Below are 25366 nucleotides of genomic sequence, written 5' to 3'. Positions count from 1 at the left end.
GCAGGCTTGGGGAGTAAAGGAATACATGGAACAGCAAAAATGATGTTAGCAAGCTGTTTGGATTTTCATTTTGTTTGTCGCATTTTATGTTAGTTTTGCCGGAGATCAAAGAGATCTAAGCCGGGAGAGAAAGCTTACCACGTGTTGTGAGTCATCATTTTATTCATATTTAGTTTCTTTTGTATTTTATTAGCATATTTGGTATTGGAGTCATCCAAAAGTAATTGAAAGTAATCCAGTTAAAGAAACCTTACCCAACCCTGGCAAAATGTCAAAAAGTTCTCGAGAGGCTCACACTTTTGCAAGGCACTGTATGCTAGCGTGTTAGCTTCCATTCTGCAGCGTACAAATTCATCCTTTTACCTCCACAGGAAGGCACTTCATTTCTTCTTTTTGGCCTGTAATCTTTTTTCTTCTGTAGCAATCTTTAGGTGTTTCTTCTCTTTACCGCTTTGGTTTTGAATATCCACGGAACATCTGCTGTGATAGTAAACGTTGTGTGTAGAAGTCAAAAAACAACATTAAGCAGCTCACTAGGAAGTCATTCATTACTGTAGCATTGACAGAACAGGAATGTTTATTGTGTTAAATAAATACGAGCCAACATTTTACCACCAAAACTGACCAAGTACAGAAGGTCTCGAGAAGACAATGTCCAAGGAAGGGAGAGGAGATGTTTTTGTTTTCTTTCCCATGATGCACTGGGGCCCTAAAAGCCCATTTATTTTCCAATTGTTCTTATTTGATGACGACTCGTCCGTAGTTTGGGCTGTCTGACACTTGTTCTTAAAAGCTTTGAAGTCGAGGTAATCAAGGTGATTCATTTGATGAACGTTGTACTGTGTATATCCGATGTAACATTTAAGCGCCCGTCTCGTTTATTTGAGACTAATTTTCTTGCCGGAATCACAACTGCATTAAATGCTGTGGTTTCTTCAATACAGTGGTACCTCTACATACGAGTGCAATGCATTCTTGGATTTTGCTCGTAGCTCGAATTGCGACTTTATGACGGGACCAGAACGGAAACTGGACACACTCGTGTAACGTTTCTCACAAGTTTTTTTAGAAGAAAGGGAAAGGGTTGCGCCCACGATCCAGACGTGGATCTTCTGTAGCTAGCGATGGAGGTGTCGGGAACGGAAAAACGGGTCAGTAGCCGGGACTGGGAGAGCAAGATGTGGTCGGTGTCGGAAACGAGTCGTAAGCCGGGACGGGAGAGCAAACGTGGTCGAGATCAAAAATGGATCGTTATTCGGGACGGGAGAGCAGACGTGGTCGAGATCAAAACGGGTCGTAGCGGGAGACAAATAGGAACAAAAAAACGGGACAGGCGTGAGTCAGGGTCGTAAAAGGGCTTGCTGTGTAAAAATAGAAATTTGCAGATGGACCGACCACCGGGGATTGACAGGACAGGGTTTAAATAGTGGGGAAGCCAATCTGTCAACAAGCTGCAGCTGGCGCCACACGGGAGGGGCCAATTGGGCGCCATGGCAACCATGACACCGTAATATCCCTAGTGTGAGTATCAAAAAAACAAACAAAAAAAAAAGCAGGAACAAAACTAAGTTTGATTGCGGTTTATTAAGTATTTATCACATCGTAAAACGCCAAAATACAACAAAATTGTATAAAAATAAAATAAAAAAAGACCTAACAGTTTGGTACCCAGATTTTTCTACAAAGCCCTTAAACTCTTCATCCTTGCCAAAGCTTCATTTTCCGAGTCACTTTCCGTGCCGGGAATTATGCCGGCTTTTGAAAACGATTGAACGACAGTCCCAGGAAAAAACGCAGGTTGTTATAAGAGTGATGTCACATTTTCCATCCATCCATCCATTATTTGCACCGCTTATCCTCAGTAGGGTCGCATGTTACATTTTTAAAATCCCAAATATTGAACATTATTTATATTGGTAGTGTTGTTGTCGAAAGTGGACAATAACTAATGATAAGTATGTAGGCATCTGGTGAAGGTCGTGGAATGACGTTGTTGCAAGTGGTCACAAGCTGGACGACCTTCATGAGATATCTTAACTTTATTTGAAAACGCTATAAAAGCCAATGTTGAACGCAATGCAATAAAGCGCGTTCCCTTTTTGCCATGTCTTCTCTCTGCGTATTCTTGAGGGCGACGCCCAACGACATTCTCTCTAAAAGTGTTTGACTGTTTCACCATGAAACAAAGTTAGAAATTTCATAGGAAGAGACAGTGCTGCAGAAATAAAATCAGAAAATAGGTAAATTAACTAAAGTTTAAAATAATACTAATCATGATGACATGTTAAACCTTACCCAAAGGGCAAATTCCTCAACATATATCATTTCTCTGTTCTGTTACGTCCGCCGAAAAAGGCGCGCATGCGTGATAAGGCGCGGCACACATTTTGAATGACATCTGAGATTTTTGTGGCGTGGAAATACGGTAATCGCAAACGAATTGGCCCATTCCGAACCTCTCAAAAGGATCAAATCTTAATAGCTATAAAACACATCTTCCTGGTCACTTAAAAGCAATTCGAATAGGAAATAAACATAAAAAATACAGTGATACGATAAATGAGATATTAATAGGTTAAAATGAAAATTTATTATGAGAGAGTCGCCGTACCCTTAAACTTCCTGTAACTTTAATCAAATGTAAACAAAAAACACAGTTGTTTTTTTACTTTATGCGTGTTTCCGTTTTCATTCAGCACTTTCTTTAAACTGGACTCGCAACGCTATTCCTTTGACAGGTTTTTGGAAAGAAACTTAGCCAAGGAAATTTGTCCCTGCCTCCCCTTCAAATTGTTACAGAAATGCTATTGTCATTAAAAGTTAGCTGTCGCCCAATCAGTTGCCATTTTTTCAATGAAGCAGCAACTTCTTCCTACTTTGCCAGCACCTCTCTAATTTGTCAACTCCAGCTCCTCTGGTTCGTCCTCCCTTTCGCATTTTTTTTGCGGCAGGAATATAACCCCCCTTGAAATTATCGCAGCAAAGCCCTGTGTGAATCCTTCCGCGGCTTTGTCACCGGCGCTCGCTGCTTCCCCATTGTACTCCTTAGCTTGGTCACTCACGAACACCGCGCTAGTGTTTTTCTATTATTTTATACTTTGTTTCATTCTCTCTCGCATGTGCAAACTGGACCGGGCTGATGGCTGTGAGCGGTCTCTAGTGGTGGCCTCTGGGATCGCTCGTGAACTAGATTTTTCTTCGTAAAGCGAGGTAGATGTTATTAAAATAGAAATTCTCGTGTGTTGAGGCGCTCGTATAAAGAGGTACCACTGTACATTTATAGCGCTGGCGTCGGGCCCAAACCTTCCATGTTGCCATTAAGTACATTTACCATTTTTTCACAATTCAAAGTACTGAAAATTGCTTTTTTAAATGCAGATGTTAATGGCGAAACCAACTTTTTGCATTGCTTTCCATACGTTTCAACAATTAGATGGTATAAGGACTGTGCCCGATTGCCAGTGAAGTATGAATTTCTAGCTATGCATGGTTTTAAATGCATTGTTTTGTGACAAAGGGAAAATGAGTACCTAATTTAATGACAGGCTTCCTGTCATTGTACAGTGTTATTGCCTAAGGGAAGGGGTCAACAAAATGAATTTGACAATATTATTATTAAATCCCAATAAACTATTTTGATACTTTTGTGTGTTAAATTAAAACAATGGATGGATTCGTATGAGTTTGTTTGATTATGTCAATAAATGTTTTTGGCTGATTTGTTTTACATGTGTATTTTCATTTATTTTCAATGTATCAAATGTACCGTCTCTGAAGAGACAGTGTGTATACAGGGATCAGAATGGAGATTTTCATTTTCAGCTGAAATAGCCAGGGTCCAGGAATAAAGCAGGGCGAAACAATGCGGCCAATTTTTCTAACGGCCGCCAGGGTGCGCCAGAGCAATAAAGGAAAGAGTGAGACAGTCGGATTTTGAATTTGTTTGCTACGCAAGAGAAAAAGTGAAAAAGTCGGAATGCCTTTGGGGTTCAAAAACAGCGGAAATCCGCGGATCCGCGGAAAATTCTGATCCCTGTGTATAGCGCCTCCCAGTGGTAAAAAAAAACTTCATAAAATATATTGTACATCGAATTGAAATGATAAGCAAACATGCATTTTTTTGAAAATACCTGTTGGTCAAGGAATTTGTATTTATTTTACATAACATGAGGCTCACCTTGTCAAGACCAGAACGGAGACAGGACCCACTTGCGTTACGTTTCTCTCAGTTTTATCGGAAAAATAAGGAAAGGGTTCCACCCACGATCCGGTGATCGCTGGGTGCGAGAAGCAGGTCGCTCTGAACGCGGAAGTGGGAATTCCGTGGCGAGCGATGGCGGTGTCGGGAGCGGAAAAAACAAGTCAGAAGCTGGGTCAGGAGAACAAAAACTGGTCGGGGTCGGAAACGAGTCGAAAGCCAGGAGAGGAGCGTAGACGTGGTCAGGATCAAAAAACGGTTCGAAGCTGGGGAACAGACGGGAGCAAAAAAACGGTGGGAGTCAGGGTCGAAAAAGGCTTGCCTAGAGTAAATTGAGGTTTGCAGACGGACTGAGAAAAGGGGACAGATTGGTGTGGGTTTAAATAGGGACAGGGAGCCAATCAGAATCCGAGGCAGTTGGCGCCAAAGGAGCCGGCACAGGTGCATCACATCGGTAATCATGACACACCTAGAGGGAGCTGACATGATTGTCTGTCATCTTGCTGCTACAGGTACCCCCAGAGATCAAAAAGTGAAAGGATAAGCAAAAAATTTAGAAGAAAATTTGTGCTTTTTCAAATCACTCACTGCCTCTTTGGTTTGTATTCATCCTTATGATTTGTAGCACTCATTTTTGTTCGCACTACACAATACAGTTCAAACGTTCAAATACTACAAACTACAAAATGCTATGGTTGTCATGAACCGGAACACAATCAGGACCCAAATGTGTGATGTTTCTCACGCAAGCCTTTTATTTTACGGGAAATGGGGCAGTCATGCACGTTAGGCAGCAGTCTGGCGTGGAATGACAGGAAGCCAGAGGCCGACGAGATCGATACCAGTTGCCCGAGCAGATATCGGACAGATGGGGTCGATACCGGACAGGACGGGACAGACAGGATTGATATCAAAACAGGATATCGAAATTAAACAGAACTAGACGGGGACGAAACTTGAAACCGATATTAAACAGGACAAAATAAACGGGAACAATACCAGATAGGAAATACCAACAGGAAACAGGACGGATTCAAAACCCATGTCTTGCGGGGCAGAGGTTCGTTGACGGACTGACCAATGAAGAGTGAGAGCACTGAGCTTAAATAGACGGAAAGGCAATCCGTCAACGAGCCGCAGCTGGCGCCACATGGGCGGGGCCAATTGGGCGCCATGGCAACCGTGACAATAGTCAAAAAGTTAAAACAGTATGCTCTCTACACCTAAAGGGACATTGTATATTATTCAATGTATCTGAGTAGTAATAAAAACTGACTTTCATTAAAAAACGATTATTAATTTGAATGATCAGCAAAAATACATCAAGTATCATATAAATGCGCATTTATTTTAAATAGTCATCGGTCAAGAAATTGGTATTTGACATAATCTGTTTTTTTTCTGGAAAAGAAAAAAATATATATATTTATGAGAGCCAATAAAGCATATATCTAAACAAGAATGCATCATATTCTAAGTTAAGTAAACTGAAAAAAAAAATAGTTTGCACGCTTAATGTTTACTGTCAAGTCAAATAAACTGCCCAATTATATCTCCTTTGATACAGACTTGTTTGTAAATACTAAACAAGGTCATTATCGGCTCGCTATACAACAGCAGAGCCAATAAGATAAAGGACTCCTCTGACCTTGGCCACCACCTCTTTGACCTGCTTCCCCCTGTCAGACATTACAAATCCTGTTTTCTACAAACCCTGAGATGATCTTGATTCATTATCGTACCATACACCAGGAATTGTGTAATTTTTTTTCACTGTACTTGACGTCTCCTTAAGGAAAGTGTTACTTTTGCTTCATAGAGTTTATCACTCGATTGTACAGTATTTCCATCCAATGTTATTTCGAAAACTATTTTAGTTGAGTGATTGACTGCAATTAACCTTCTTGAACTAGGCCTACTTTTGCTAAAACAGGATCTAAAAGCTACTGATGGTGCCTGAAAAATACAGGCTTCTTTCATTTACTGTTCAAAATTAGGTGGGTAGGTTTGTAGGTAGGTAGACCGGACAAGATAAAGATAGGACACAAGATTGAAGAAGGGAAGGACAAAGAAAAGAGAGAAAGAAAAGGACTAATGAGGGAGAGAAAGAATGAACAAAAGTGAGGGAGAAAGAACAAGAGTGAGAGAAAGAAAGAAACAGAGAGAAAGAGAACAAAGAAAGGAAAGGAGAGGGAAAAGGACAAAATAGAGAGGGAGGAAAATAAAGGACAAAAGAGAGAGAGAAAGGACAAAATAGAAGAATGAAAGAAAGCACAACAGAGAGAGGAAGGGAGAAAGAAAAAAGGACCAGGGAGAGAGAGAGAGAGAGAGAGAGAGAGAGAGAGAGAGAGAGGGCAAAAGAGTAAAAAAAGGAAGGGAAAACAGAGGCGGAGGGAGAAAGAAAATGGACAAGGGGGAGAGAGAGAGAGTGCACAAGAAATAGAGAAAAACAAATAAAGTAAAATATAGCAAAAGGACAAAAGAGAGAGAGGGGCAAAAGAGTAAAAAAGAAAGGGGACAACAGAGAGGGAGGCAGAAAGATAAATAAACAAGGGAGTGAGAGAAAAAGAACAAACGAGGGAGAGAGAATGGACAAAATCGAGAAAGAAAGGACAAGGGAGAGAGAAAGAACAAAAGAGAGAGCGAAAGGACAAAAGAGAGAGAAAGAAAGAACAAAAGAGGAGAGAAAAAAAAGAAAGGTGAAGTGAGAAAAAAAGGAAAGGAAGGAAGAAAGAAAGGACAACAGAGAGTAAGGGAGAGTAAGAGTGAGAGAAAGAAATGATACATTAGAGACATAAAACGGAGAAAATAAGAAAAGGAGAAAGATCGAAAGAAAGAAAAATATGGAAAAGAAAAGAAAGAGAAAGAAAACGACTAGGGGCAAAATAGAAAACGAAAGGACAACATAAGGAAAGTGCAAAAGACAATATTGCCAATGATTATATCTTATATGTTCCTCTACTTTGAACATATGCTGATGCTAATACCATTGTACTACTTTTGCATTAAATCGGCCCATACGCACTAACATGTTAACACGTGTCTATTTCACCAAACACTCCTTTTTATCTTATTTTTCATTTTCAAGTAAAATATAACATGTTTATCTTGGTGTGCCATGTCTAATCTCGTCGTAAACGCTGCATTCTTATCAACGACGATAAATACCATTCTAATCGTTACCATGATGTTTACATAGAGCGGGCGCGGAAAGGCGAGTCGTGACGTCATAGTTTATTTACATATTACAGCCAATCCTCTTTCTACTTCCTGAAAGCGGGGCGGGGGCCATGTTGGAATCTTAGTACTTGAAGTTCCCAAGTGTCTTTTGCTTATTTTTGGGATACCGACTGCCGTGAAACTCTTAAACTCCAAGAAAAATACGGTTTATTTTCAAGCTACTAACATTTTCATTCGTCGCTTGGAACATGAACAAAGCCTGGAGAGCATTGAGACAATTAAGGCGACCTCTGCCGCTCCCTCCTTCGACTCTGGTTCGTAGTCTCTTAGCCGTTCTCTTAACACGAACATTGAAATCCAATGCCGCGTTTAATTTCTTAGGGTTAATATTTTTTTTGTCTATGGAGTCGAAACGCCTTTCTTTTTGCTCACCTTTGAAATGGTCAGAAACAATGTTCCCTCTAATGTTACCTGGGTCTGAGCGTTCACACTAATTGTAATAACGGTGAGTGACATCATTCCCAAGTGTGGCAACCAAAATTGTTCCATCCATTATCCTCAGTAGGGTCGCGGGGGTGCTGGAGCCCATCCCAGTTATCTTCAGGCAGTGGGCAGGGGACACCCTGAACTGGTTGCCAGCCAGTCGCAGGGCAAACAAAGACAGACAATTCGCTCGCTTCATTCATACCTAGGGACAATTTGGACCGTCGGATTAACCTGACATGCATGTTTTTGGAATGTGGGAGGAAACTGGAGTGCCAGGAGGAAACCCATGCAAGCACGGGGAGAATATGCAAACTCCACGCATGAGGTTCGATCTCATGACCTCAGAACTGTGCCGCACATGCGCTAAACACTGCGCCGCCGTGCTGCCTCAAAATTGTTCTATTTTCTTTATTATTGTTATTTTTTCTCGTTTTATTTATATTTTCTTCGCTTTTTCCGTCCTTTTTCTTGCTTTATTCTTTTTTTCTCTATTTCATTTATTCTATATTTTGTTTTTTACCGTTTTTCATCTTGTTCTGAGCTTCTTTCTTCCCTTTTTCCTCTTTATTTTATTTTTTTATTTACTCTCTTTTCACTTTTTTACTTTTTCTCTTCTCTTTTCTTAGATTTTTTCTTTGGGAAGGGCATTAGCTCAGGAGGTAAAAGTGTTCGTCTTGGCATCAAGAGGTCGCAGGTTCGATTCTCGGCTCCTCCGTGTTACATGTCAGAGTGTCCTTGGGCAAGACACTGAACCCCTATTGCCCCTGATAGCAAGTAGTTGCCTTGCATGGCTGACGCTGCTATCTGTTCGTGTGTAAAAAGGAAAAGTGTGAAGCACATTGTAAAGTGCTTTGAAAGGTCCTCATTGACTTGAAAAGCGCTATATAAATGTAGAACATTTACTTTTTTGTTTGGGTATTTTTTTCTATTTTGCTTTATTTCCCCCCTTTTTCAATCATAATATTACATAATAATTGTTAACAATTATTATGTAATATTATGCAGTGGGTGGGTGGTTACCACGCAGCCCCACGGTGCATAGGTCCGGGGTCAATTCTAGCTATTTTCCCCCACGTTCCAAACACATGCAGCCTGTCTAAATTGTCCCTAGGTGTGAATGAGCGAGCGAGTTGACTGTCTCTGTGTGTCCCCCGCCCACTGCTCGACGACAGCTGGGATGGGCTCCGGTTACCCCACAATCCTAGTAAGAATAAGGACGCAGATAATGGATGAGTAATAGATGAATTAAAGCAGGGGTGTCAAACTCATTTTAACTCGGGGGCCACACGATAGAACAAACATTCTGTCAAGGGCCGGACTAGTAGATTAAAGAGAAAGAAAAAAAGAGATAAAGAAATAAGAGAAAGAGGGAGGGAAAAGGAGAGAGGGCAATACAAAGAGAGAGAGACAGGGAAAGAGTGTGAGAAACAAAAGGGATGAATAGAGAAGTCGTGAGAGAAGGGGAAAGAAAGGGAGCAGAAGAAAGAAATCCAAAAAGAAATAGAAAGACAAAAAGAGAGAAAAGAGAAAAGAAAGCACGAAGGGTAGGGAGAGAGAGAGAGAGAGAGAGAGTGAGAGAGAGAGAGAGAAATAAATACAAGTACACTGTCTTTGTTCGAGGCACCTGGCTTTGGCAACATCAAGTGGACCTATTTCAACCCGCAGCTTGTTTTTCTCTTGCGCTTCTCTGAGTGTTGTCTCACGGGCCGGATTCAATCCCTTAGTGGGCCTGATCTGGCCCGCGGGCCGCCTGTTTGACAACTGTGAATTAAAGCAACAAAAGCAAACGGAAGAGTTGTTTGGGAGCCAAAAAAGCAAAATAAAAAAGAAATCATAGACAAAAGAGGGAGGGAAAAAAGAACAAAAGAGAGCGAAAAAGGACAAAAGACAGAGAGAGAGAAAGAAAACAATAGAAAGAGTAAGGACAAAAGAGAGAGAGAGAGGGCAAAAGAGGGAGAAAGAAAGAGGACAACAGGGAGGGAGGGTGAAAGAAAGAACAGACAAAGGAGAGTGAGAGAAAAGGCACATTAGAGAAAGTAGAAAGAGAGAAACAACAATAAAGTACAGAAAAGAGAAAGAAAGGCTACATTATAGAAAGAAGGAAAAACCGTCTCATTTTAGTGAGCCGAAAAAGCTGGTTCTCGAAAAACTTCACTGACTTTGCTTAACTTTGCTTAACTTCGACATTGATTTCGTCCATCTATCTATCTACCCTGTTCATATACCGCGAGAGGGGTGACCGACAGCAAGACAAACACATACACAAAAAAGGAAAGAATAAAGTGAAAATGTGTTGATGCCTGACAGCTTCCAATGGTTTACCCCTGCCGCATCATAGGGGTGCCCTGCCCATTCCTTAGAACATGTCCAAACATCCCATTATCCTTTCACAACATCTCTCCACTCATTCATATCATCAACAAGAGCTATGGCTTCCACTACATTTAGGCCTCTTTCCTGCAGTGCACTCATAACACCATCCATCCACGTCAATCGCGGCCTTCCTCTTGGTCTCCTTCTGCTCTGTAGATCCTCTTCAACTTTTGCTCCTCATCCATCCTCTCAATGTCTCCAAACCAAACGAGTACTCTCTTATCCACACGCTTGCTCAGTTCCACTACTACTCCAGTTCTGTCTCTCACAATTTCATTTCTCAATCTATCCAATCTTGTCACTCCTAACATACTCCTCAAAAAAAACCCATTTAATTCCCTTCTCAAATCTGCGTTCAGGCTCCAAGTCTCTGCACCATACAACACAGTCGCCACAATCACGCTCTCATACAGTCCACTCTCAACATCCATACTCATACTCTTGTTGCTCATCACTCTCCTCAGAGCATCCAAAACCTTGCTCCCTTGATTCACTCTCTGCAATACCTCGCACTCCATACCATATTTAAAACACACCGCCAAGGGAACCCGTGTTGTTTTGGCTGGGGTTGACAGGTATGAATTAAATGACACAAAACGATTCAAAAATTGTGTTTTAATGCAGAATTTGCTCGTTTACAATCAAGAATAGCTGCTATCCATGATCACAGATGCAGGTTCGACCTGAGTCTACGCAGCCCGTCCCTGCAGCCCGGCTTCCTTACAGAGTGCGAGTGTCTGCAGGAAAACGTTACGCCTGGTGTGCATGCGGGCACAGCAAGAAACAGGTTTGTCTGGAAAAGTATGCACATCTTTTCTCATTGGTTTGGGAAGTTTAACACCAGTTGCCCATGTAGCATGGATAAAAAAAGCATATTTGATGTTACAGTAGGGCTGCACAATTTTTGATTAAAAAACCTTGTTGCGATTTTTAGACCTACATTGAATTTTGGTGCGATTTTCGATCTTAGGAGAAAAGTGAATTTATGTGCTTGTTTTGTTTTTGGGGAGAACTTAGCAACTTGCTAACTTACCTCGAGATGACTGTGAGTATACGACTGTAACAAAATAACCATAGATCTATAAATGAAAACAAAATTGCAGTTGAATAGATGGTCTGTATTAACATAGTACAAAAGAACAACGAAATTTGGAGGGCTTCTCAGTGTAAGAAAGCGATTTAGAGAACGGCTGGCTAGTTACACACTAACGTCAGGTAACCGCGACTTCTGCAAGGTGATTAAAATAAAAGAGTCGCGATTCAGTGCAAGAAAGGGATGTAGCTACACGCTAGTAACAGGTAACCACGACTTCTGCAAGGTCTCTGTGATGATGAGAATACTAGAGTCACAAATATAGCGGTTTCCACAAGTTGTAGCTCCAAATCATTCGTTTCATAAGTAATGGATCTGGCGTTGGTGACTAGCCACATTTGGGAGTGGTGGTTTATGAGTGTTTAGCCTAGCTATTGGCTTTCTTTTTCGGCGCCGCCTCGGCCGATTCCGGAACGCGATAACAATCCACAGAGCACCCGCTAGTGATCAGCATTTAACTGAGCTCTTCTGACTTTCCTCAGAGTCTGATTTAATTGATGAATTTCTAAAGCTACAAGCTGTCGTAGTTGTTTTGGTGGCCATTTGTGTAAGGGCTACTTGACTGACTGACAACTTACGAAGTAACGACTTAAACGTTGCCTAATGTAGCGGAGTAAAAGTATCGTTTGTTTTTCTTCACAAATGTACAAATGTAGGGATTTAAAAATACTCCTAGAAGTACAATATTTCCCAAAACTTCCTCAAGTAAACGTAACAGAGTAAATGTACTCCGTTACTACCCACCTTTGGCCATAAGTCAATTCATTAAAATGTCAAAAATAATTTAGCATTGCAGGAATTTTCTGCAAAATGTAACCTGATTCAGGTTTTGGACTTATTTGCTAACGATTTGGTTGCTCACCGTTCAAGCCATGCTCACAGACTCCGAAGATTAGAGGGAACATTGCAGTGAACCCTGCTAAAAACTGTAGAACCAGAAAAACGTGAGCAAAAAGCTGCTTGGGGAGAGCGATGCCTGTATTTGTTTCACAGGAACGTGTTGAGTGTTAAAAGAAACACATGCTGCTGTTTGTCTTTACGTCAACGGCCTGCTTTACAAGAAAAGAAGGCTTGAGCATGTTAGGACTTTACGCTTTTGAGTCGTAGGCTTCCAGGAGCGGGCGATACTTAAAATTTCCATGTAAATCCGTTCAAAGTCAATACAGGGCAGTATCGATCGATAACAATCCAATACTGATACATTCTGCCTGGAAATTGTCACGATCGTTGAAATACTGTGGAGAAACTGAGAGGAAAATTGTGCAGTTTGGTCAGTGTAGTTTGTAATCTTACTTGTGCTTTGGAGTACAGACGCTGCCCTACTTACGAGCGACGATCATTTGTAAGGTGAATTTGTTCATAAGTTGCTTCAGTGCTGTATTTTGAATGTTTAAGGTTTATATAAGTATGTTTCAGGCTTGTATAAGTAACCTGTATAGTTTTGTACTAAAAATTAACATTTCATAAAATGATATGCTGTATAAAGATAAGTAAAGTTGAGTTTAACTTACTTTTTGGAAGATGGGCTTCAACAGGCGACTTCCTCCGCCGTGGAAAATGGCCAAGAAAAAGCGATCCAACCATTTTTTTCAACCGCATCAAGCTTTCTTATTCCACTTTCATTTCAAATGAAACGGCTCAACTCTTCTTAACACTCCACACCAACCATATTGAATGAATGCACGAGATCTTGAACAATAAAAATGTCAAAGTTCGTAGCGCGTTGGAGATACAGTATAGAATGTTTACACACAATCTAGGAAGAGGAAGCGGATTTCTTCTTTGGGGTGGATGCTGGGTGAGCTCTCACAGCGCCACACGCCGGTAGTGGCGGAAAGAAGCACTACAGTACTATCCTGGAATCGGAAAATAGTGCACACAATACAAAATCTAATTTACAGCAATGTCCGGATATTTTTTGACATGCCGAAAAAAATGTTCGTATCTACCGTTTTGCTTAAGGAGGGGAGCGTCTGTACTTGTTTTCAGTTGTACTACACAGCATTGATCGGGGCGGCAGTAGCTCAGGAGGTAGAGCGCTCGTCTTGGGAACAAGGGATCCCAGTTCGAATCCCGGCTCCTCTGTGTTACATGTCGAAGTGTCCTTGGGTAAGACACTGAACCCCTAATACCCCCAATAAGCAGGTTAGCGCCTTGCATGGCTGCCAGGCCGCTATTGGGAAATGTGAAGCACACTGTAAAGCGCTTTGGGAAGTCATTGACTTGAAAAGCGCTATAGAAATGCAGATCAGATCATTTACAGCAACATCTAGTGGTCAAATATTACACCGTGTCCCTTGAACCAATCGTCTTACAACTTTCTGTGTTTTAACAAACAAAGATGAGATGAGAAGTTCTTCTATTTTTTTCCTCCATTTTCTTTCACGCTTTTTTCGTAGGCAAGCATACTTCGGAAAAGAAAACATTGATTTTAAATGCTACAGTTTTTGTTAGACTTTGTCAATTTCAGTTCTTCTCTTGTATCCTTCCCCAGCCTTACTGCGATGGGGCTCACAAGACCAAAGCCCCAAACCTTTCTCCACTCCGCTTCAGCCCTGATAAAGACGAGAAGGTCATGCTGTGCGCGTGCAAGCAAACGAGAAACGCTCCGTATTGTGACGGCTCGCATTTCAAAGTCATCTACCATGATTTGGTCAACTCGGTAAAAAAGGTCTTTAAATGAGATATTCACATGCAACATCATGCACTACTTTTTAATCGGGGATGCTGAGTATCGTTAATGAGTATTGGTTTGAGTATCGGTATCAGCCTTCATTTTAAGGTATTGTTCCGTACTTACGACGGTGGCCGAAATCAGTATTGGCTGCCCTCTAGTGGCCATGATCAAATCAGGAACTTAAGAAAAAAGAAATCAGAGAAATGTCATGAATTGAATGCTGATTTGGGAAAAATATGTTGAGGGTTGCAAACATTTCTTCAAAATTAAACGTCGATTTGAGGGGTGGGCTGATGGGGTATAATGTACTGTATTTTCACTGTGGATAACTGAAGAAAAAGTGCTACCAAACATCTCCATTAATAGTAATTCATTTTACACTTCTACCTCATCGTAGTTTCCTCTATTTTACCTGTAACACTAAAGAGTAGTTTTGTTTGTATCACTCTGTATTCTAAAATAATCTACCTTGTTTGTGTTGTTTTTTCTTTTAGATTCAATAATCGTTTTTTTACATTTCAATAAAAACTGTCTGGTCCGGTAAATTGTAAGTCATATTTTTTAAGCACAGCCTGTACCTGCTCTTGCATATATGCCTTTCCTAAATACTGACTTGAATGAATAATGTAGTACAAACAGGCCTATTTTCCCCCCTAAACCCATTTTCAAGATTTTCTTCATAAATCATTAGTTGTTTAATCATCAATTTCAGTGAAATGTGTCATATATAGGAAGTCAAATGAAGTTTAGAAGATTTACATATAAAGAAAAGCTGCTGCATACACGTGGGCACCCTTGTTTTATTGGTAAGAATACCTTTAGCAATATTTACTGGAAGACAAAATTAATTTGTTAAGTACATTGTCCATTGACATACACAGTAGTTTTGAATGTAATTAAAACATCCAGGGCTATGTATTGATAAATTTAATGTTCTCACTGTACGTAATTATGTCGATTGGAGGGGCATTCTCAAGTACAGAACATTACACAAATATTTCACTTCTTTGGCTCTCTAACAAGTTTAGCAACTTCAAACACCATCATCTGATCCTGGTGGTCTCAGATATCTGAGACTACGCCCAAAGAGGTATGATCTGGTCAAGCATCCCTGATCCATACAAAAAGAGGAGCTGACCAATAGCTCGTCCTCTTCTTCCGCCTGGCTGGTTGGTTTCGCACTTGGTCGCGACAACTGCCATGCTGGCTTGCACTGCGGGTTTTAGCTGAGCATGAGGGCCATACGTTGCGACCATCCAGAGCACGAGACCAAATCTCCGCAGCAACAAGTAAGAGGACGGTTTCAGATCTAACCAAAATTTAGCAATTTTTTTCACCTTTCAGATATTCTTGTATGCAGAAATGAAATTGTTTTTAAAGAAATTGTGTTTAAGTAAGTTTTAAAAAAATAAATGCCATATGGCATCATTGATCTTTGAAGTGAGTAGGATTTTTGTACCTGTACTCATATCGTCTGAACAAATATAAAGTGTTTATTTGCAGGGTATATTGCCTACTTGGCTCCATAACAGTATAATGTCTAACATAATTTTTAACCACACACCATATCATATTTTTTTATAAATGTTAATTCATTAGTCCAAAAAAGTGAAAATCTGTTCTTTTGTTCGGCCATGTTCTGGCCTCCTCTCTGCTCCATTTACCTTACTCACATTAAATGATAGTTCAGAAAATCTATGAGGCAAAGGAGAATATTAAATTTCCTACACTGCTATACTGCAGGCTGGTGTACCCTTTATCATAATGCCTGCAGCATCCTTTATTTGTTTTCAGTGTGAAATGAGCCGTTCGGTCCTTATGGACATCCAATGCAGGGTGTCCACAGGACTTGTTGAGTCATGCACATAGCTTCTTGGAGGCCGTCCCACCCCCACCACCCGAGGATGGTCTCGTTATTTTGTTCACCTAATCAGAACAGAATCAAAGAATATACATTTGAAGATATATAAAGATACAAGTAAAAAACATTACAAAATAAAACAGAATTATTACAAACAAAAATGCATTTTCATCACTCTTATCACTGTCTGTTCCCAACTCAAAGTCACTTTCACCATCTTGGATAGCAGAAATCACATCCTGGACACTGAATCGATGACCTCTCTGCTAGTGGCATTCTGAAACGGAAGCAGTTAAACCTAAATTAACATACCAATCTTCCCCACCTGAACTATTCAAATCTCAAAAGCATCCCACTCATCTGGCCATTCTATTCTCTTCGCACATTTTGACTACTATAAAAATGATGCCAAATGCCAACATTGGCATAATAGGCTAAAAATAACATTTGATGGATGTATTTCATAGAAACGAAATATATTCACTCTAGACCAGGGGTGTCAAACTCATTTTAACTCGAGGCCACACGATAGAACAAACATTCTGTCAGGGGCTGGACTAGTAGATTAAAGAGAAAGAAAAAGAGAGATAAAGAAATAAGAGAAAGAGGGAGGGAAAAGGAGAGAGGGCGGGAGGAAGAAAGAAAAAGAGAGGGAGAGAGCGTGAGAAACAAAAGATAAAAAGTGGTGTGAGAGGAAAAACACAGGGAGAGGAAGAAAGAAATCCAAAGAGAAATAGAAAGACAGAAGGAGAGAAAAGATAGCACAAAGGGTATGAAGAGAGAAAGAGAAAAGAGAGAAAAGGAAATAAGGAAGTTAGAGCAAATGAGATTAAAAGACACAGAGAGAGAAAGAGACAAAGAGCAACAGAAGAAGAGAGACACAGAGTGAAAGAGACAGAGTGGGAGAAAAGGGGTGATAAAGGAAGAGAGAGAGAGAGAAATAAATACCAGTACAGTGTCTTTGTGAGAGGCACCTGGCTTTGGCAACATCAAGTTGACATATTTCAACCTGCTGCTTGTTTTTCTCATGCGCTTCTCTGAGTGTTGTTTCGCGGGCCGGATTCAATCCCTTAGTGGGCATGATCTGGCCCGCGGGCGGCCTGTTTGACACCTGTGCTCTAGACATTGTTTGTAACAGTTGAAAGTACTGATTAATAACCCCAATTTTAAGACAACCAACTCGGAATAATTCTAGAGGCGGATCATCAGCGCCACTTAACGGGCAATCCAGTCAACAGCTAATCGAATTGTAAACTCAAAAATATACAATTGAAAGTAAATTCCCCCAAATATACAAGTAAGTACTTCTTAGATTTAAAATCATGTGATCTGTTAATGTTTTACGGATCCCTTGACCGCCTGGGTCCTCGGAGCACCGCTTCCTGTGGTGTGTGTTTTTTTCTTAGTTGGGGTTTGCTACCCCAAATGAAACAGTACCGGTTTCCATAGTTACCAGTAGCAAGAAAAACCTTATTTTACAAGTTATATTGTGTATTTTTGTGAATTTCCCTACGGGGATGAATAAAGCTAGCTAGCTATCTATCTATCTATCTATACATCTATCTATACATCTATCTATACATCTATCTATCTATACATCTATACATCTATCTATCAAGACACCGAGACATCTATCTATCTAGAAATCTATCTATCTAGACATCTATCTATCTCTGTCTTTCTCTTTTTCTCTCTCTCTCTCTCTCTCTCTCTCTCTCTCTCTCTCTCTCTCTCGACTCCGATACAGCACCTGCATCACTTGGCCGCCATTGTTTCCGTTTAAAAGCGGGGTTTAAATAGACAGAGTACTAAATTTAAAAAAAATTACCATTTGTTGATGACGCATATAGTTTAGTGAATTTAATTGAACCTGCAGAAAAGCTAACCAATATATTGCAATATGAGCAGATAAATAAAGCAATATTTCCGTATGGCTCTGAAAATAATTTTCCATTTCAAACAGGCAAAACAGATAAATCGTCTGAAATCCCCGTAATATGAAAATTAGATGAAATAAGATGATATCATTTAGGCACGGTCAGTATCATTTAGATTCTATTTTAGCAAATGCATGTTTAATTAATTGGATTTTTTTTTGTGTGAGTGATTCCAAATTCCAAGTGACGAAAGCCATGCAATTGGCTTGTTTCCCAAATGGTTTTATTTTGGCAAATAACGGATATCTCTTTCTATATGACGCTTAACTTCCGGCTTACATCGTGTAATTTATTACCTTCATCAAAGTCCTCATGTGTCGTCCCAAAGGAGTAAAACCGATTATAATGCTCAATATGTAATGTTTAGTGCCTCCTAGTGGTAACATTTTTTTAACCCAGTAAAAAAAATTAAACACCGAAACAATAATTTGAATACAAGGCAAAAAAAAATGAACTCTTATACCAGAGTAATTTTGGTTAAATTAAAGAAATCATAGGTTGATAATAATGTATTTCTGTGACAGTGGAATTCCAATTTATGTCGCCGCCATTTTGTCTTATGTCTCGTTGCTTGCTCTGGCACTGCTTTTGGTTCACATGGGACAACAGTGCCATCTACTGGTCAACCATTACACACTGGGGCTTTAATAAAACTGTCCCTTCGATGTTGATCACTCATAACAAAAAATAAACTTTTAAAAAATCCACGCATAACACAACCGATTAATACGTCACTCTCTGATTTTGCTTTGAGTGACATGATGAGACCATGACGTCATGTCGTTGAGGCTATATTAATAGTACACCGACGTGGCAGCATCAAAGAGCCCGTATAAAATATATAATAGTACACAAATTTCTCATTGATTGATATTTTGTTTCCTCCAATTCAAATAATTAAAAAACAACGAAACGTTCCTCCTGTTTGTAAACAATGACAGTTGTCTTCCGGATACAGTTCCCATCAACCAATCAAATTAGTAGGCGTTCCATAAGTACATTTCCTAGCGCCTATTGCTTCTTTAACCTGTCATTCAAATTCTCTCGGTTTCCTGATTGGCTTATTAAACGACATTGATTTACGCGTGGTTGTAGTCTTAGCTAAGCAACCTTTCTTGCGCCTTGGCAATATGTCACAAGTATTTTAAGGTTATTTCAATCTTCCTTGGCGGTAACGCTATTATAGTTTCATATGTTGGTATAATAGTGTTGCTGTAGTAAACGGTTCTAATAGAAAAGTAGTTTAATGTTTTTTAATTAGCGTTTATGGTGTGTTGCATTCTTAAACAACGGTTTTTATGTTTTTTCCCCCAGTTCTGCAAAAATGTCCTTGAAAATACAGAATATTTTCCTGTCCAAATTGTCTCACGGATGGATGAGTTCATTTTTGAAACAATCTCGAAATGATGTGGCTCCTAAGGTAAATTCACTCACTTCTGCATGACATTTGCTGTAATTTACGTTTTTTTCACTATGGACATTGAAACGAGGGAATCAAGATTTTGTGTGTGTGCAGTGGATGTCAATAACGACTAAATATAATTTGCAAAGTCGAGTGAGAAAGGCTCAAATTCGACAGTGAGGACAAGTGATAAAATAAGGCGGACCAATACTGCTATTGAGTATGTCACAAAATTGAGTACACCCCTCACATTTCTCCAAAGATGTCATCATATTGTTTACTGGAACAACACTGAAGAAACATTACTTTCACCCAATGAAAGGTAGTCTGTAAAACTTATATAGCAGTGCAAATGTATGTTCTACCCCAAAAACTCAAAATATAACTAAATCCCTGCTAACAAAAGTGAGTACACCCTTAAGTGAAAGATCCTGCAGTGTCAATGTTTTGTGAGGCCACCATGATTTTGCAGAACTGCCTTATCCTCCTTGGATTTTACCTGAGCCTCACAGGTTGCCACTGGAATGCTCTTCCACTCCTCCATGCCAACATGACTGAGCTGGGGGATATTTGAGATCTTTGTGCTTTCTACACCTTCCACTTGAGGATGCCCCAATAATGTTCTATTGGATTTAGATCCAGGAACATTCTAAGCCAGTCTTTCCCCTTTAGAAAATTCTCCCATTTATCTTGTAGCGTATTTTGTCGTTTATTTTGTAGTGTATCTTTTCGTTTATTTTGTCGTCCATTTTGTCTTTTAGTCGTTTATTTTTTGGTGTGTTTTGTCGCATATTATGTTGTGTATTTTGCCTTGTATTTGATCACTTTTGTCCTTTATTTTGTGTTTTATTTTGTCATGTAATGTATTTTGTAGTGCATTATGTCGTGTATTTTGTCCTTTTATTTTTTGTTTGTCATTTATTTTGTCTTTTTTTTTTCTTGTTTTTAGTGCGTATTTTGACATTTATTCCGTCGTTTATTTAGTTGTGTATTTTCTTCTGTATTTGGTTTAATATGTGCCCCATATTGTCACAACAAAATATGACTCAATTTTTATTATAATTTTTAATATTCTCGAGACGAATTGGGTTTATTGCGTAAAATGGATTGTGCATTAACATAACCGCTTTTTTAAGTCAAAATATTGGCTCGTATGTAAAATAAACAAAAGAAAATATGTAATAAATGACAACATAAATATATGAATAGATTGCATTTATGTCATATATTTAGGTATTACATGATTTAGCTATGTGTTGATGTATTTCTATGGTTTCTATTTGTGGCCTTTCTTCCATGCATACATTTAGTTTTTCATGTAGCAGGATCGGTCCTCCATTTGAAAGCAAATCAATAATTGTAAATAAATGGTCTCTGTTAACTGTCCTCAGGTTCATCTCTCCACAATTCCTCCTGATCCAGTCATCCCCTCCAAGAAGCCTTTTAAAGTAGATCTTATTGGTGGAAAGCGCTACTCTTGGTGCTCTTGTGGGCACAGCAAGAAACAGGTGAAATGCAAATATTTTACATGCACACTGCAGACTATATATTCATCATTTATATATAAACATAATTTTTGACGTTCCATGTATTCCGTTACTCCCCAAGCCTGCACAAAATTTAGTCATTTTATTCGTATTTAGTTTCTTTTGTCCTTTATTAGCATATTTGGTATTGGAGTAATCCAAAAGTAATTGAAAGTAATCCAGTTAAAGTAACCCTACCCAACCCTGCCGACGACATTAAGAAATGGACGGGTGCCAACTTTGCCACAACCCAAACGTAGGCCAAAAACCGTTAACGTAGGAGAAAGCTGTCCAGACTTGTGCGCAGACGATCTAGTTGGTTAAGGGATATGTGAACAGTGGTGATGCATTAAAATATCATCTGAAATGTCAATAATTAGAAATTAAGTCTCACATCTACTTTACCTTTTGAAACCTGTGTTCTCAGAAACAGACTTCTTAGAATTACTGGCATGGACAAGGTCTAATTTGATGTACATGATCAGTGTCTGAAACTCATGAGAAAAAGTTACCGGACACCAGGGCAGACAAAAGTTGCCTGCCCCATTTTTCACAACTTGAAACGCAATAAGACGACTAATCCCAAAAAAACCACAAAACAAAAACATTGTTGCAAAGTGTTGAGGATTGATAATCAGAATATATAACAGAACACTTTAAAATTAAGTTTATTATAAATCTACATATAACCTTCATTGCATGTATATGACATGGCTGTTTTCCATCTGCCATCAGTATGTACCTGTATTTACTCATCTTCATTCATGCAATGTTTGCGTTGCGTCATCTGCCACAAGCCACGTGAACTCCTCTTTCCACGATGCTTTTAATGTACGTTTACGTTTTGTAGCGTCATCAATTTTGTTAGCTTCTTTTGAATATTTCTTCTGGGGCTGAGGTTTTGGATTGATTCCTAACCAATTATCCATTTTTCTTGTGGTCTCTGTGCGCCTACTTTGAAAAAAGATATGTAAATGCACGACCTTGATGCTGGGGAAAGTCCGGAAGCACGAAAGTTATTCGATCCTGGCTCCTGATTGGCTGGCGAGTATGCAAATTGCCGAACGAACCAACATTCAAATTTCCAAACCGAATGAAGATTTCGAAATCTGAATAAAGCAAATGTTTTATTTGAAATAAATAAATAAAAACTAAAGATTTTTTTCTTCTTTCTTGAAAAAGTTGTACGCCCGACGCAAAAGATGCACGCCCCAGGCGTCCGGGCAGACGTTATTTCAAACACTGACATGATATTGTAATATTTTGATATAGGATATTTGAATTTTCCAAGGCTATATTCCGTAATCAGCAATATTAAAACAATGGAAGACTTGCAATATTTCAGATGATTTGTAATAAATCCAGAATGACATGTTTTTAATTGCCTTACAGAAAACAAAAAAAAACATTATAAAAACATTAACTTCTGAGACGCTCCTTAAATTGTGACTAAATTGGCTATTTTCTCATTGTTGCAGCCTTTCTGTGACGGAGCGCACAAGACCAAAGCCCAGGGCTTGTCTCCAGTCCGCTTCGTCCCGGAGAAGGACGCTACAGTTTTTCTGTGCGGCTGCAAATACTCAAAGAACCGTCCATACTGCGATGGCACACACAAGCAGGACTTCATCGCGTCTGCCCCGTTGCATGTGGAAAACTGATATTTATAAAGAAGAATCCAGTATTTTGAAGTATAACGCTTACCGTTTTTATTTGTATATAACACTCACACAGGGTTGGGTAGGGTTACTTTAACTGTATTACTTTCAATGACTTTTGGATTACTCCAATACCAAATATGTTAATAAAAGACAAAAGAAACTAAATATGAATAAAATGATGACTCACAACACGTGGTAAGCTTTCTCTCCTGGCTTTGATCTCTGATCTCCGGCAAAACTAACATAGAATGCGACAGAAACAAAATGAAAAGAAATCCAAACAGCTTGCCAACTTCATTTTTGCCGTTCCATGTATTCCGTTACTCCCCAAGCCTGCACATTTAGTCATTTTATTCATATTTAGTTTTTTTTTTTGTCTTTTATTAGCATATTTGGTATTGGAGTAATCCAAAAGTAATACATGGAAGGGCAAAAATGATGTTGGCAAGCTGTTAGGATTTATTTTCATTTTGTTTCTGTCGCATTTTATGTTAGTTTTGCCGAAGATCAAAGAGATCAAAGCCAGGAGAGAAAGCTTACCACGTGTTGTGAGTCATTTTATTCATATTTAGTTTTTTTTTGGTCTTTTATGGGCATATTTGGTATTGGAGTAATCCAAACGTAATTGAAAGTAATCCAGTTAAAGTAACCCTATCCAACCCTGCACTCACACTTTTTGTACCCAAAAAGGAATTCAACATTGGGGTGTGCAGTATACACAAGGTTTAACAGTAGTACATTACCATCTTCGAGCAATGATTAATCTGTCGCAAAATATCGAACCCATATGCACAAAAATTGGGAAAACTGGAATCAAACCCAGAGCGCAGCGGTGTGAGCTCCGATTCTTAACCACTAGACCAGGGGTGTCAACATCGGTTTGCTTCTGGGGCAGAATCCAGACTTTCTGTTCTTAGGTGGGACGGATCAGTAAAAGAATGTCCACTTAAAGCAGGGGTGTCAAACTCATTTTAACTCTGGAGGCCACATGATAGAACAAACATTCTGTTGGGGGCCGGACGAGTAGATTAAATAGAATAGAATAGAATAGAATATACCTTTATTGTCATTGCTACAAATGGGCTAACATATTGTGACAAGAGAAAGAAAAAGAGATAAAGAAATAAGAAAAAGATGGGGGGGAAGGAGAGAGGTCAGGACAAAGAAAGAAAAAGAGGGAGAGAGTGAGAAACAAAAGAGATAGAAAGTCGTGAGAGAGGGGGAAAAGAAAGGGAGAGGAGTAAAGAAATCCAAAGAGAAATAGAAAGACAGAAGGAGAGAAAAGAAAGGGCAAAGGGTAGGGAGAGAGAAAGAGAAAAGGAAAAAAGGAAGTTAGAGCAAAAGAGGTTAAAAGACACAGAGAAAGACAAAGAGCAACTAAGAGAAAAAGAGAGACAGGGTGAAAGAGACAGAGTGGGAGAAAAGGGGTGGAAAAGAGAGAGAGAGAGAGAGAAAAAGAAATACAAGTACAGTGTCTTTGTCCGAGGCACCTGGCTTTGGCAACATCAAGTTGAGATATTTCAACCTGCAGCTCATTTTTCTCTTGCGCTTCTTTGAGTGTTGTCTCGCGGGCTGGATTCCATCCCTTAGCGGGCCTGATCTGGCCCACGGGCCGCCTGTTTGACACCTGTGACTTAAGCGTTATGGGATCGAATTCAGCTAAAACAGAATTGTACAACGATAGAGCGATCACGTGACATTTAATGACGAAAAAAGACAATAGAATGTGGTACTGTGAGTAAAAATACTTTGATGACAAAACGAATGCATATTCTCTCATTGCCACGATGTTCCTACGTAATCAGCAATTCCCTCATTGCCAAGATCAAGACTTGATTCCCGTTGCGTCCAATATGGGGATTGTATTGCCTGATTAACCATTACCCAAATCATGTAATTTACCACGGTAAAACCTCACAAACTTTAAACAATTGGTAAAAAAAAATTGTCAGTACAGACGCTCCCCTACTTACGACCATTCGACTTATTTAAATCGGTAGATATGAAAATTTGTTTTGGGGTGTCGAAAAATATCCGGACATTGCTGTAGGTTAGATTTTGTATTGTGAACCTTTTTCCGAATACAGGACAGTACTGTAGTGCTTCTTTCTGCCACTACTGGCATGTGGCGCTGTGAGAGCTCACCCAGCATCCACCCCAAAGAAGAAATCCGCTTCCTCTTCCTAGTTTGTGTGTAAACATTCTATACTGTATCTCCAGCGCACTTAGAACTTTTATATTTTTATTGTCTAATATTTCGTGCATCCATTCAATATGGTTAATGTAAAGTGTAAAAAGGAAGCGAGCAGTTTCTTTTAAAATGGAAGTGGAATAAGAAAGCTTGATGCGGTTGAGAAAGTGGTCGGAACGCTTATTTTCGGCCACTTTTTACCACGGAGGAGGACCTCTTGAAGTGCATCTTCCAAAAGTAAGTTAAACTCAACTTTATTTTTTATAGAGCATATTATTTTATGAAATTGTTTATTTTTAGTAAAAAGCAGGTTACTTATTCAAGCCTTAAATATACTTATATAAACCTTAAACATACAAAACAGTATAAGCAACAAAGGGCAACTTGTTTTTCTCTGCGGCAGCCAGTGTTTAGCGCGTGAGGGGCATAGTTCCAAGGTCATAAAATCGAACCTTTCTGTGTGGAGTTTGCATGTTCTCCCCATGCTTGCGTGGGTTTCCTCTGGGCACTGTAGTTTATTCTCACATTCCAAAAACATGTGCGTCAGGTTAATTGGCTCGTTCGAATTGTCCCTAAGTGTGAATGAGAGTGAATTGTCCGTCTTTGTGTGCTCCAGCACCCCCGGGACCCTACTGAGGATAAGCGGTACAGATAATGGATGAATGGATGTTTTTCCTCTGTGTGGCTCAGTACTAAACAGATTCCCGACCGCTACTCTAAAGAACACTCAAGGTGAAAGCTTCTTCTCACAAAAACTCAGCCATAAAAAATATCTTGAAAAATA

At 39.5% G+C, this 25366-nt stretch overlaps 2 protein-coding genes across 7 annotated transcripts; both read left to right on the top strand.

Moving 5' to 3' along the window:
* The first annotated feature begins 7481 nt into the window (after positions 1 to 7481).
* LOC148360698 (CDGSH iron-sulfur domain-containing protein 3, mitochondrial-like) lies at positions 7482 to 14552 on the top strand. Of its 2 annotated transcripts, none has more exons than XM_088343023.1 (3): positions 7482 to 7692; positions 10908 to 11024; positions 13825 to 14552. In XM_088343023.1, exons 1-3 carry the CDS (start codon positions 7627 to 7629, stop codon positions 14011 to 14013), a joined length of 372 nt encoding a protein of 123 aa, XP_088199149.1. In that variant the 5' UTR covers positions 7482 to 7626; the 3' UTR covers positions 14014 to 14552. The 2 variants fall into 2 exon arrangements, with proteins under 2 accessions (XP_088199149.1, XP_088199150.1); XM_088343024.1 differs by having other exon boundaries at positions 7497 to 7692; positions 10884 to 11024.
* Positions 14553 to 18647: 4095 nt separating this feature from the next.
* LOC148360697 (uncharacterized) lies at positions 18648 to 22421 on the top strand. Of its 5 annotated transcripts, none has more exons than XM_088343021.1 (4): positions 18648 to 18785; positions 19120 to 19225; positions 20599 to 20715; positions 22212 to 22421. In XM_088343021.1, the coding sequence occupies exons 2-4, from the start codon at positions 19130 to 19132 to the stop codon at positions 22389 to 22391; spliced, it is 393 nt and encodes a 130-aa protein (XP_088199147.1). In that variant the 5' UTR covers positions 18648 to 18785; positions 19120 to 19129; the 3' UTR covers positions 22392 to 22421. The 5 variants fall into 5 exon arrangements, with proteins under 5 accessions (XP_088199147.1, XP_088199148.1, XP_088199144.1 ...); XM_088343022.1 differs by having other exon boundaries at positions 18698 to 18800; XM_088343018.1 differs by lacking the exon at positions 18648 to 18785 and adding an exon at positions 18808 to 18954.
* The last annotated feature ends 2945 nt before the right edge of the window (positions 22422 to 25366 follow it).

The sequence above is a fragment of the Urocampus carinirostris genome, chromosome 8 (genome assembly GCF_059441175.1).
Source record: "Urocampus carinirostris isolate Australia breed hairy pipefish chromosome 8, RoL_Ucar_1.0, whole genome shotgun sequence".
In the NCBI taxonomy this organism is placed as follows: Eukaryota; Metazoa; Chordata; class Actinopteri; order Syngnathiformes; family Syngnathidae; genus Urocampus; species Urocampus carinirostris.
Note: the sequence above shows the minus strand (reverse complement) of the source record. Positions and strands in the feature narration are given on the sequence as shown.